Source organism: Notamacropus eugenii, chromosome 7, assembly GCF_028372415.1.
Source record: "Notamacropus eugenii isolate mMacEug1 chromosome 7, mMacEug1.pri_v2, whole genome shotgun sequence".
In the NCBI taxonomy this organism is placed as follows: Eukaryota; Metazoa; Chordata; class Mammalia; order Diprotodontia; family Macropodidae; genus Notamacropus; species Notamacropus eugenii.
Genome location: NC_092878.1, coordinates 120,912,647 through 120,924,831, shown reverse-complemented (window position 1 = coordinate 120,924,831; position 12,185 = coordinate 120,912,647). Strand labels below are relative to the sequence as shown.

Below are 12,185 nucleotides of genomic sequence, written 5' to 3'. Positions count from 1 at the left end.
AACATCTACCAGAGTTGTTTTGAGGATAAAAAAACTAATATTTGTAAAGTGCTTCTTTTATTATTATCATTGCTGTTTATTAACTAGACTTGGGGTGGGGGGGTGATATTTGCATGTGTCATAAATTCCTTTGTCAGACCATAAGCTTCCAAAAGACAAGCTTCCCAGAGCATCAACTCTTGGTTCCTAGAAATTTTGACTCTGGATCTTTCATTTCACAAACTTAACTGATTGTCTAATCAACCTGAAGCTTCTCAGCCCCTGAGCATTCTTGTCAGGAAGATGACTACAGGCCCAGCACTGTGTCCCCTTTGCCACCTAACTGTCCCTAATCCACCTGCTTGGTGCCACATCAGATGACTTCCTAAACTCTTCTAACCTTAGAGTCCACAATATGACCTTGGGTCTATAAATGATTCTCTTCCAGTCATAGTCTTTGCTGTTTTTTTGGCCCCACTTCAAGAATTGTATTTCATCCTTTTCCTCCTCATAAGGTGACGTTACTATAAACCTTTATAGCATGACTCTGTACCTGGGTCCATGAACTTTTAAAAAATGTTTTTTTAGTTCTAGTTCATTATCATTGATTGCATTCCTTTGTAATCCTGTGTGGTTTTTAGGCATTTAAAAACATTCTTAGAAAGGATCCATAGACTTTACGGACTGTAAAATGGATCCTTGACACACAAAAAGTTAAGAATCCCACATTATAGTTTGCAAAACACTTTTCTCTTTTTTTCTTAGTTTTTTTTTTCTTTTTAGCAAAGGAAATTATATTGAAAAGAAGTTTCCAAAATATTTTTTATTCTCAGACTCCAGGTTAAGAACTCATGTATGTAAACTTCCTCATTTTACCAAGGAAGAAACTGAGGCCTGAAATGAGGAAGTGATTTGTGCATGGTCACAGATACAAGTGGGATTGGCATAGTTAAGGATAAGGCTTCCAGTCCTGGATTCTACAGTGCCATCTGTCTCCCTTGCCACTCTGTCATGGGTACCTCCCAAACCCTGGGAAAGTTCAAGCTTCTCCTGCTGCCCTGTTCCTTCCCCTCCCTCACCTTTCTCAGGTATGAAAAGTCCGCATGCAAAACATTTTTCACATATTATCTCACTTGTTCCCAGAGTTCTTCTAAAGCTAACTTTGGGATTTGTCTACCAGGCTGCCTGAGACTGGTTTTGGAGTGAGATTTTTATTTGTTTGCCCTTTTTCTAAAATCCTAGTCTCATCTTCAGTTTTATGAAACCTCCCAATTGCAAGAAATCTCTTAATACATAATGGGTTCTTAGTGCCCTCCCCATAGTTAACTTAAATCCTTAGCTAAGTAATTATCTTATATCCCTTGCCCCAAATAGAAAAAAAGTCAGTATGTAAAAAAGGAAAGTTCACCAGGTCCACCTAAAAAGGAAATAAAATATCTTTTTTGGAAGAACTTTTCCCTTAGAAAATAATTATTGAGTAAATAATGGAGGCAGCTTCCCACCCCCCGAAAAAGTTATAAATAATGGTTAAGTTCCATGATACTACTGAATGCAGTATTGGACTAATGATCTATTGTGAAATAGATTTTTGTAGGCTGGTTTTGGAACCATGTACATACACATATAGCATTGTATCTAAGGTTAATAATTCTACTATGCTGGGGACAAGAGTTGTTTTTCCCTTTCTTTGTTATCTCTAGCACTTAGTACACAGAGTAGGTGCCTAATAAATGCTAGTTAACTTTGTCAGTAAGCTGTTTATATTGTCAAAGAATTTGCAAAGATTTGGTTCAGATATAGTTTGTGTCCTAGAATGCCAGAAGCTCTGGTGTACAGCGACAAATCCTAAAACGTGCTAATTACACATGTTATGTCTTTAGAGCTCTTAACTACCAGAGCCCTCTTCATTTGAAGCTTTTAAATTAGGATAATTGCAAAAGATAACCCTTGCTTAGTCAGTTACCTTTTCCTTAAAACTTGGTAAGTTATCGGTGTTGAACAATAAATCTTTTGCTCTGTGCCTGTCTAACCATTGAACTCTGTTGGCTCTATGTATTAGTAGTTTGAGGGAAGGGTAAGAGAAGTAAAGCTGGTAGGTGAGTGTCTCCTAAATGAATTGCATTTATTATACCAGTAGGCTCCAAACTTTTTTGATCTTAGGGAAAAAAAACCAGGAGTCATGTAACCCAAAATGATTTGATCCTCAACTCCATGGGGAACTGCTTCAATCAGAAGAGTGATGTGATTTGCCTTGCATTTTAGGAAAATCACTTTAACAGGTGTGTATTGGAGAGGGAAGAGACATTTAAGGAAGAGTCCCTTAGGAGACTGTGGCAGTAGGCACATCGATGAGGGCCTGAACAACATGATGTCTAAGTTAAGAGAAGCACAGATTTTTTTAAAGTTGTTTTTGCCTTCATTGCAAGCTTTATCAAATGACTGGGTATATGGAGTGAGGGAGAGTAAACATTGGAGATGATAGATTGTGAGCCTGGGTGATTGAAAGGATATGGTGCCCTCCACAATTTGGAGAAGGGGTATGGCAAAGGTCATGAATATAATGACATATGCAATGAAAATGGAAATCCTTTCTTTCCCGATCATCTTGTGTGGCTCACTCATCAAAAAATGAAAAGGAGAGGATGAATCTGTTACTCTCCAAGTATAAGCCAAGTAGACGTCGAGGTGTGGAGATACTGGGTGAGGTGGGGAATTGTGCTTGTGCAGCTTCTTCAGGTTAGATTTTAACTACCCCTTTTCTGGTAGGTGTGGGGAGAAGTATTGGAAACATATTCTACCCTCCTGGGAGGGTAGAATGTGTTCCATCTTCCTATTGCCTTGGAATCATTCCATAAGCCTCTGGGGGGAGGGGTACATGGCCCCCACTTTGGAGATCATTGTATTGGAGGACCAATTAATATTTTGAATTTTTGAATATGATGGCTAGCCTGAGCTGAACATACATTTAGGATTATAAATTTAGGTATCTTTTAGCAATCATCTAGTCTCCAGTGCCTTATTGATAGATACAGAAGTTGAAACCCACAGACAATCCGAAGGGAACCCAGATAAGATATGTAAATGAGAAGGTGGGGAGAGAAATTGATAGATAAAGAGATGAGCCAACATTCAAATCTAGTGCATGCTGACTTTGTAACCACAGCTAATCACAGCATGTTTCTTTCAACGCTTAAGCTAAACTCATCTGTGTTTCTACTGTGTTAGAAACAAGTACGGAGTTAAACAATTAAGATAAGAATTTGCTGTCGTCTCATTCTGTAAGGCTGCTGCACAAAACTGAATCTTGGCGACTAAAAGATTTTTCTTTATGCAGGTAGTTTATAGGTAGGTAGAGCCCAAATTTATCTATTTGTAGAAGTTTTTCATTCACATAACTTGTTATAGTGATAAAAAAAATAAGCTCTTGTAGTCAAGTTTATAAATTTAATAGCTAGATGGTGGTTTTTGGTTTTATTTACAGCATTTAACCCTCAAAAACAAAATAAACCCATCCATTTCTTTTGAGGAAATAAATGCTATACTCAATGTTAGATTCATTCTTTTTTGAGTTTGGGAAGGAATTTTTATATTCAGGAAACAGAAGCTTCAAGCATGATAATGGGCTCTCTCACCCTCTTGAGGAGCCTTGCAGACAGTCACAGAATATCCAGTAAAATGTCTATCTTGAAGATTTTCTTGTCATCCATAGCATATTACACCAAATACAGAGTGTTAAGCTGCAAAACCTGGGCTTTGTCATAAAAGTGGGAACTCCATATCATCCATCCTTTGTCCTTTTTCAGCCTTTGTTTTATTTTTTTTATTCCTGTTGGTTTAGAACAATTCTGCAAATAAATTAACTCCCTACCTAAATTGTGATGGTTATTTATGAGAGTTTTTAAATGTGTGTGAGAGAGAGAAACAGACTCACCTAATAGCACAGAAGAGGATTCAGGTTCCATTATTATTCTAGTACTAATAAATTAAAATCTCATCAACTTGGGCCATCAGAGGAGAATCTTACATTTTTTTTAAAGTTGGGCATGGTGGTCATAAACTCTTTCAGACAAACAAGTTACTACCTATTGGTTTTGAGCTTTTTTGAAGAAACTTGTATGAAAAATCTGCCATTTCCTTTAAAATGACATTGTGTAGAGTTGGCTCTAAGAGCTTTGAAAAAAATATCATTTTAAGCATTTATGTGTGTGTAATAACTTAAAACTGCCCTAAGAGTTTTGGAGACTCGCTGTATTAAAAATGGAAGTACTGGCGTGAATATATTAGTTTTTACTATTCATACTGGTATAAATATACATAACTGTGACCCATGTGAATACTGAAATTATTTTCATCAGTGCTGTGCTGAAAATTGGCATCAAGCCAGGTATAATATGGGGAAACATTTGCACCTAATTTGTTTTCCAATATTTAAAAATGTCAGTTCTAGATTATAAGCTACAGTATTTGCTGTTGATATCAGAGTTTTCCAGTGCTTAGATTTGCAGATAATCTATTAATTGTATCAAACTCTGGAACATTACAACTTCCTCAGAGAAATCTGAAGTAATGTGAAAGAAATTAACCCTAGTACACTTTTTTTTTTAAGCAGATAAAAATGTGAGACTATGATACATAGCTGATGAGGAGACCTTTGGGAGACTGTTGAAGGAGTGGAAAGAGTCCTAGGGAATCCCAAGTTTCCATCTAGCTTTTCTACCTTTTCTTTTACTTAAGCCTTTCAGGGACTCCGTTTCCTTATCTGTTAAACAAGGCAGTTGGACTAGATGGTGTCTGAGTTCCCTTCCAGTGCTAGACATATCTCTTCGTTTGATGGGTGCAGTAAATGGAAAATTATCTTGGCCCAGAATTGGGAACAAGAAGAAAATCCACCTGGACCACATTTGAGATGTCATTCAGCCCTTTGGGTACTTTTAAGCTTTAGCTTCAGTGACCTCATTTTGATGCTGTGTGATTACAATTTATGGAGCACCATGATCTTAAAATAAAATTTCAACCCAAACAATAAACAATTGGAAGATGACAGATATGAAACAGGCTGCACTGTGCTCCCCAGAGTATCTTGTATATAAGATATTTACCAAGGCCCATTGATTAAGGGCAGCGGCAGCCCACTAGGGAAGTTAACTTGGGTGGATAATATGGATGGTAAGGAAAAGAAAGGCTCTCTGGGACATTGTGTAGGTCATGTAGGAGGACTTTTCATTAAATCAGTGTATCAAATTTATCATTAAATCATTAACATTTCATTAAATCAGGCAGAATATACAAACTTAAATTGTTTTGTTTGTGTCTTTTCTGGTAGTGTTATTTAAAAAAAAAAAACCAGATACACCAGATTTAACTCTGTTGCATTTTTGTTTGGTCTCCCAAATTGTATAAAATTCTCTTTCAGATTTATTCATATGCTAGACATTGAGCAAGCTCATTGGTCCAAAATATACCCCTGTCTGTTAAACTTTTAAAAGGGTCTCTAATCAGCACTGCTATTACAGGACCCAAATGCTTGACTTCAAAAGTGTTGGTGCCACCCTGGAATTCTCCTGTGACATTTAAGTGTGAAGTTAATAGGAGCAGCAAACAGAAGTTAAAACAGCCAAAAGTAACAATTGACAGCTTCCCTGAGTTTAAAAAAAAAAAAACAAAACACAGAAATGTTAAAAATCTAGGCTTATTTAGTGAAGGTTCAAACAACTCTATACCCCTAATTTCTCAGGTATCAGTGCATAACACTCTAATTATTGTTCATATTGATGGCTCAAATTAACAATAAAAGACTATTTTGTTCTAAAGGCAAGGAAGCGTAAGTATTAGATTGTTGGCTCCTGGAGGGCAAGAGCTCCCTTTTGCCCCTTTTTGTATCCCCGCTTTAGCATAGTACCTTGCATATGGTAGGGGCCTAATACATTGTATTGATTGACTAATTAAATGTACTAGAGAGATTTTAATTTAAAAGAGAATCATATTAGCACTTAAGGATTTTAACCTTTATTTAATTTAGAAACTATACCTACAAGGATGCTTGCTAGATGAATTACTCAGTACAGTAAACTAATAACTAAACAAAATTTAATAAATCTGTTAGAATATGGTGTTGTAAGTAAAATATTTTGCCCTCTTCAGCCGCAGATTCTTCATCCTGTCCTGGAAAGGAAAGCATTCAGCTTCTCAAGACCAGTCCAGCACCACCCACAGTTTCATCAGGGAGTGTTTCGGCAAGGACGCAGCCGACTGCAGACCAGGCAACTAAACCTGTGGCCTCAGGGACACAGCCTCCAGAACTCTTACTACAGGAAGGTATTGGAGAAAATGAATAGACATTCAAATCTCGGAGTAAATTTTCCTTTTTCTTTTCCTAAAAAATTAATTTTTTATCACCATAATTTTCCCCAGTATTTCTTTCCTGTCCTCTCCCAAAGGGCCAGCCTGTATAAAATATTTTTATGTCAGAAAAAGAGAAGGTAAACTACCTTAGCAACACATCAAAAAAGTCAAAATATTTGCATGGTACAGTAGTCTTAGACCTTCTGCCTCTGCAAATCAAACTCTTATGTTTTAGTACAGAGCATCCAAAGTTTCCTTATTTGTCTGAGATTTTTCAAAACTATATGGAAATCACTGATTATTTCTGTGCAATTTTAAAATGATTATTCCTATGTGAAATTATAACTGACAGGGAGGTGTAACATATTGAATAATCTTTATTCAAAACCAAAGTTGTCATTCCACCTATTGACTGGCCCTTATATAGGCTGTTTGGGTACCCACATTTTTCAGGAATATAGCAACTAATTGCAGTATTCTTTTGACTCCAAATTACGCCACTACTCTTTTCTTTGACAGATTTCTCATCTATTTTCTATCATGCTAAAACTCCAATATCATTAAGGATTTAGGCCAGTGGAACTATTTTGACTGATTTTTTTAAACTTTAACCTACAGTTTGTGTTTTCTATATTGTCAGCATAGATATGGCAGATTTTTTATTTGGTAGCAATTGTCAAGCCTCAAAATGATGCTTCCCTTTATCAAAAAGCTCTGAATTAGGACATCAATAATCTTGTGATTAACCTTACTACTTTCCGTCTCTTTGAGGGTTTGTTTTTTGTTTTGTTTTTATGGTCAGCAAAAACATTTCTTTCCCTTACTGCTAGTTTCTTTGTTCCATTTTACATATAAGTCACTTAGGTAACAAAGAATATCCAGTGTTACCCACCAAGTCACTGAATATTCTAGGAACGGAATTTCATTCCATTCATGAATTTCTACCTCCAGTGATTGAGCAAGATGTCATAGATCATACTCCTTTTGGACAGTTACAAGTTAAAGTATTTTACAGCAGTCCTTAAATGATGCTTTTAACTGATGCTTCCTGCTATATCTCTGTATCTTTGATGTCCTGTTATTTACAGACTCTCCATAGCCTTGCCTAATATAACGCTTTCCTATGTGTTTCCTTGTTGATCCCAACTTCATAGTATAACTGCCTCTGTGCATTCTTGTATGCTTTTCCCTCATATTTAGAGTGTCCTCCCTCTTCTAACTTCACAGAGTCCTTACTTTTTCCTTCAGACTCAGATGGGGTATCCCTTAGTCTATGAACCTTCCTCTTTCCCCACCAAGTTGTTAATGCTCATGCCTTTTTTCCACTTTGCTTGTACTTTTCATGTTGTTTTTCTCTCCTACACTGGTAGAGTATAAGCTTCTTGACTAGTTTTATTGGTCTTTGTATCCCCAGGGTCTTACACATATTAGGTGCTTAATGTTTGTTGAATTGACTTTCTCCTGCACTGATTATTTTTGTTCCCATTTTAAGTAAGAAGGAATTTTGAAAGAGAGAAGGAACTTAAAAGTCCCTGGCAAACTTCTTTGACTTCATTTGATTAATCTACTTGTATCACCTGTTTAGGGGAAAAAAAGATGATTTTTGCAGGCTTTACATTCCTCCTCACCCTGTTTCCTTTCCTTAAATAAAGACTTCCTTAGAATGTAGCTGCAGCCACTTGGCTTCACAAAGCTAGCTAGTATTTCTGACATTAAAGCCCTAATGAAGATTTGCTACTCTATTGGCAGAAATCCTAATTTTTTTTTTGTAGCTCATTTAACCTTAAACTTGGTTGTTTTGGGGCCCATCAGTTTTTGCTATATTAGAGGGAATCCAGGAAAAATCTCTGAACTACAAAGGAAAATCATCAACTCAGAAATCAACTTTGAATTCTTGGTTTAAAAAAAAAAAACACCCCGTCTGACCATAGTTTTTCCTACATGCCATATACATTAAATGCCACCCTAACAATTCTGGGGCCTATAATATATATGCATTTATTGAAGCAGTTAATCACTTCCTTTTGAAATTCTTAAAATGTTACATATTCTTTCATCTTAAATAATCCCATACAATTAAAATAGTCTGCCTGGAAGAGCAAAAGTGGATTAAGATGAAAAATCAGAGCCTCCTGTTCATTCAGAAGAAGGAAAGGAAACCATTCAATCTACCTTTTGATCTCCAAAGCAATTCAGAGACAAGAGGCTTCTGCTTCTGCTTATGGAAGGATAAACAGATAGTGTTGCCTAACACGTGGAGATCAGAGTCTCTTAAAATGCACTAAATTGACAACCATGTTACTATCTAATGTAAGACAGCAATTGAGGTAAAATCTTAAGCATACTGTTTGCTTGCCCTAAACATACTATTTACTTGCCCTTGAGTCTTTGATTTGATACTTTCAGTCATTAATAAGAACAAATAAATGTACATTCTGTACCTCTGAGAAAGAGACTGTAGGCTGTGTTTTCTGTACTCCATGACCGTGCTTATTTCATCAATGTACCAGTAGATGTTTGAATAAATCATCTTAATACCATCTCTTTGGGTTTACTTGGGGAAAATGGACATAGTGCTCTTCACATGTGAAGAGTACCAACAGTTAAATAACAGTTTTGTTCATGACTATTCATGATGGAGAGTAGTTTTCACCAAGTTAGCCTTACTAATGCATTATTTGTGGTATTTTAACTTAATACTTGTGCAACTTTACTCCACAATGATTTACTTCCCTGTTTGTCAGTGGGGAAAGAGACTATATTAAGTGTGAACTGGATATTTTAAATTCCTAGAAAAACTACTTTACCATTTTAAAAGCCTCTATTTCACCCTGTTGACCACTAGTGATTTATTATTATTAAGGTTTCTTGAGATTCTTTTACCCAAGGAAGGAAATTGTGCATATCTTTCAGCTGTCTTCATATTCTTCTTACAAGATTTTTTACTATACTGGGTACAACCCCTAAATCTAACTTACTTTCATTCATTATTTCTCTGATCTTTTAAATTGCCTCCACAGTCAACTAGATTATCCACTTTGTGAATTATCTTTGGCCAATTTTCCATCCTAGTTTGGTTTCCCTTTGCAACCCAACACATACCAAAGCTACCACCCAGTGTGTTTAAGGAAGGTGAACTCATTTTAATGTTAGCTTGAGCAAAATTATATATTAAGTTGGCTGGGAAAAGGCATCATGCAGTGCATTCCAGTGTCCAATAGAAATACTTCTTGAATTGTCTACATGACCGCTTCTGCTTGATTAGCAAGACAGATTGCTCAGTACAAATGTAAATAAATGTAAGGTGCTGACACCTTAAAGGGACGTACTAATATATATGTGTGTGTATATAATATATATATATATTGGTTATACTGCAAAGAAAACTCAGCATAGAAGACAGATTCCAGAAAAGTTCCATTTGTTCCCTTTCATATCGTATCAATCTTTCTGTACCCCAATGACATTGGTAGAGTTTATAGATACATGGGTATTATCTTTTTTTCTAAGGTCTCCTGGATGATAATGGGACAGTCTACAAAAGAGTAGGGCGCGTGCAGTTCTGCTATGAGAAAAGATTAGCTTTATCCCCACCACTACCCCCCAGACTATCTCCAGTTAAGGAAAATTACCTGTGATTTGCTTTTAAATAATTGATTTAAAAAGGGCAAGTCACCAAACAAAGTTACATAGGTTTTCTGGGACTATGATACTTGTCTTTGTAAATGATAGGCCTGAATTGGGCCTAGAACTACCAGCAGCCTGTTCAGAAATGGAAAATATTACATATCTCTTCTGATTCTGTCATGTTCATTAACTTAAGATAACAAAACAGATACACTTTAACTTGTTTCTTATTTTCCCTAATTGAGAATTATTATTTATATGTAAATGATATTGTACATGCACATCTATTTTTACTCTTTAAAGTGCTTATTTCCTGATGATATTTGGAGAAATTGCTTTTTTCCCCCCAGAAACTCTAGCTCTAGAATCAAATGCATTTGTCTTTTTTTCTATGAATATTTTGGGCTAACCTACAAGCTACATACTTAATCATGATATTTTTATTGTATGTAATGTAATATGTAATTTATGTTTAATTATGCAATTTAATTAGACTTAGAAAATTAGGCCAATTTGAATCATGTCTCTTGAGAGGCCAAGTTTCCATTATATATGCCTGAATTTCATTTGTATTATGGGGTTTTTTCCCCAGTTTTATCAAAATGGCTGTCGTTTTTACATTAAAATGTTTTAAGAAGGGTGGTACATTATTTTGCATGGCATCTTGAGACTTAATGGGTAAGCCAAAATTTTAAAAATAATCTTACATTTAGCTTTTGCCCCATCATAATTTGTTTTCTTACAAACGGGAAGAGTTATACTTGTGTGATTTTTAGAAGTGACTACTGTTCCAAAAACCAAAAATATGTTCATTTGAAGAAATGTGGAAAACATCCAAATGCCAGTATGTAAACTAGGATCATTGTTCCTACAGTCTGAATACTTAAAAGCAGACTTATCAGATTTTTCTTCAGATTAATTTTCTTTAAATGTTTGATGCAGCTTGAAATTTAAAATGTCAGATTTTCCTTTCTAAGGACAATTTGTGTTACTATACTGAATGATTGAAACAGTTTATCCTAATTTTACCTGATTAATGAAACATAGGAAACACTAACAGTTTTTCAGCCTAATTCACTGGGAAATACTTTATACTTGTCATTCATTGTATTTCCCTGCAGAATTTTCCTTGTATTGGATTTCATAGGCAATCAGTTTCATCATTCTTTTTCTCAACCCCAAGTATGGAGAGAGTAACATAAAGTGGTTGTACATGTGTCATGCCTTTCTTCTCCTTTCGGTGGTTGATATTGACAGTCTGTCATTTTTATTAAGCACCTACTATATGTAGAACATTGTTCCAGGTGCTAGGATTTATTTTATTCTTTCTACATCTCTTCCCTTTCAGTTGTGATTTCCACCTTCTCCCTATCCCGTTCCTCCATTATAGAAACTGGGTTGCTACCAAGACAACATTAGAGGGAGAAAATGGGGCTAAGTGCTTATACAAGCTGAGTTAGAGGCATTGCTGGAAAAGAACTCAGAGGTCAATCTAGGACCATACACTAATTTTACAATCCAGGAAGGAGAAGTACTTGACTTGTTGGTAGTCACACAAGTATGAAAGCTGGAACTTGAAGCCAGCTGCTCTTACTCCAAATCTATGCCCTTTCTGCTGTACCATGCTCCCTACATGCAAGAAGCTACAATCTAGAAAGAAAGAAATGTCAGGTACTCACTGATGAAGATAGATAGGCATCAAGAAAACTTCTAAGAAAGAATGGTTGCTTCTATGAAATATGTATTGTGCAGTACTGTGTACTGTTGGTGCTTAACCACATGCATCCATATAAAAGCTGCTTCTCACAGATAATCTAGTTGTTCCAGACTGGGTAACACATTTGGTGATGTGCATGTTGAGTTGTCCTTTGGAATGCTAGAATTCTTTCTCAGTTTAAAATGCAATGACATGATTTTATTTCTCATCTTTCCTGTCGGTTTGACTCTTGTGTTTGTGCTTTCCACTTCACAGGCATGCAGTATGGTGGATATGTTAATAACCAAGCTAGCTCTGCACCAACTCCCTCGTCATCAACTTCAGATGATGAGGAAGAGGAGGAGGAGGATGAGGAAGCAGGTCTGCTTTAGCTTTACACCGGTTCTTGATCTTTTCCTATGCTAGTTTTCTTTTTATTTCCACCACATTGCAGTTTAGGTCCTGTTTAAAACCTAGAAAATTAGTGTTTGGGGATTTGGTACCATAAAATATATAGTTGAAAACAAAATTTAGTTTGGGT

The 12,185-nt window shown here is 35.9% G+C and overlaps 1 protein-coding gene across 2 annotated transcripts in view; it reads left to right on the top strand.

The window, feature by feature from the left end:
• The window catches only part of SEC24B (SEC24 homolog B, COPII coat complex component), an 88,725-nt gene that overhangs the window by 24,235 nt on the left and 52,305 nt on the right, over nt 1–12,185 (top strand). Inside the window, exons 3-4 of one of the 2 annotated variants that reach the window (XM_072623141.1) lie at nt 6,121–6,294; nt 11,921–12,025. In XM_072623141.1, coding sequence (XP_072479242.1) covers nt 6,121–6,294; nt 11,921–12,025 — 279 coding nt within the window. The remainder of the gene's footprint in view (nt 1–6,120; nt 6,295–11,920; nt 12,026–12,185) is intronic. The other variant, XM_072623142.1, reaches the window with a different exon arrangement.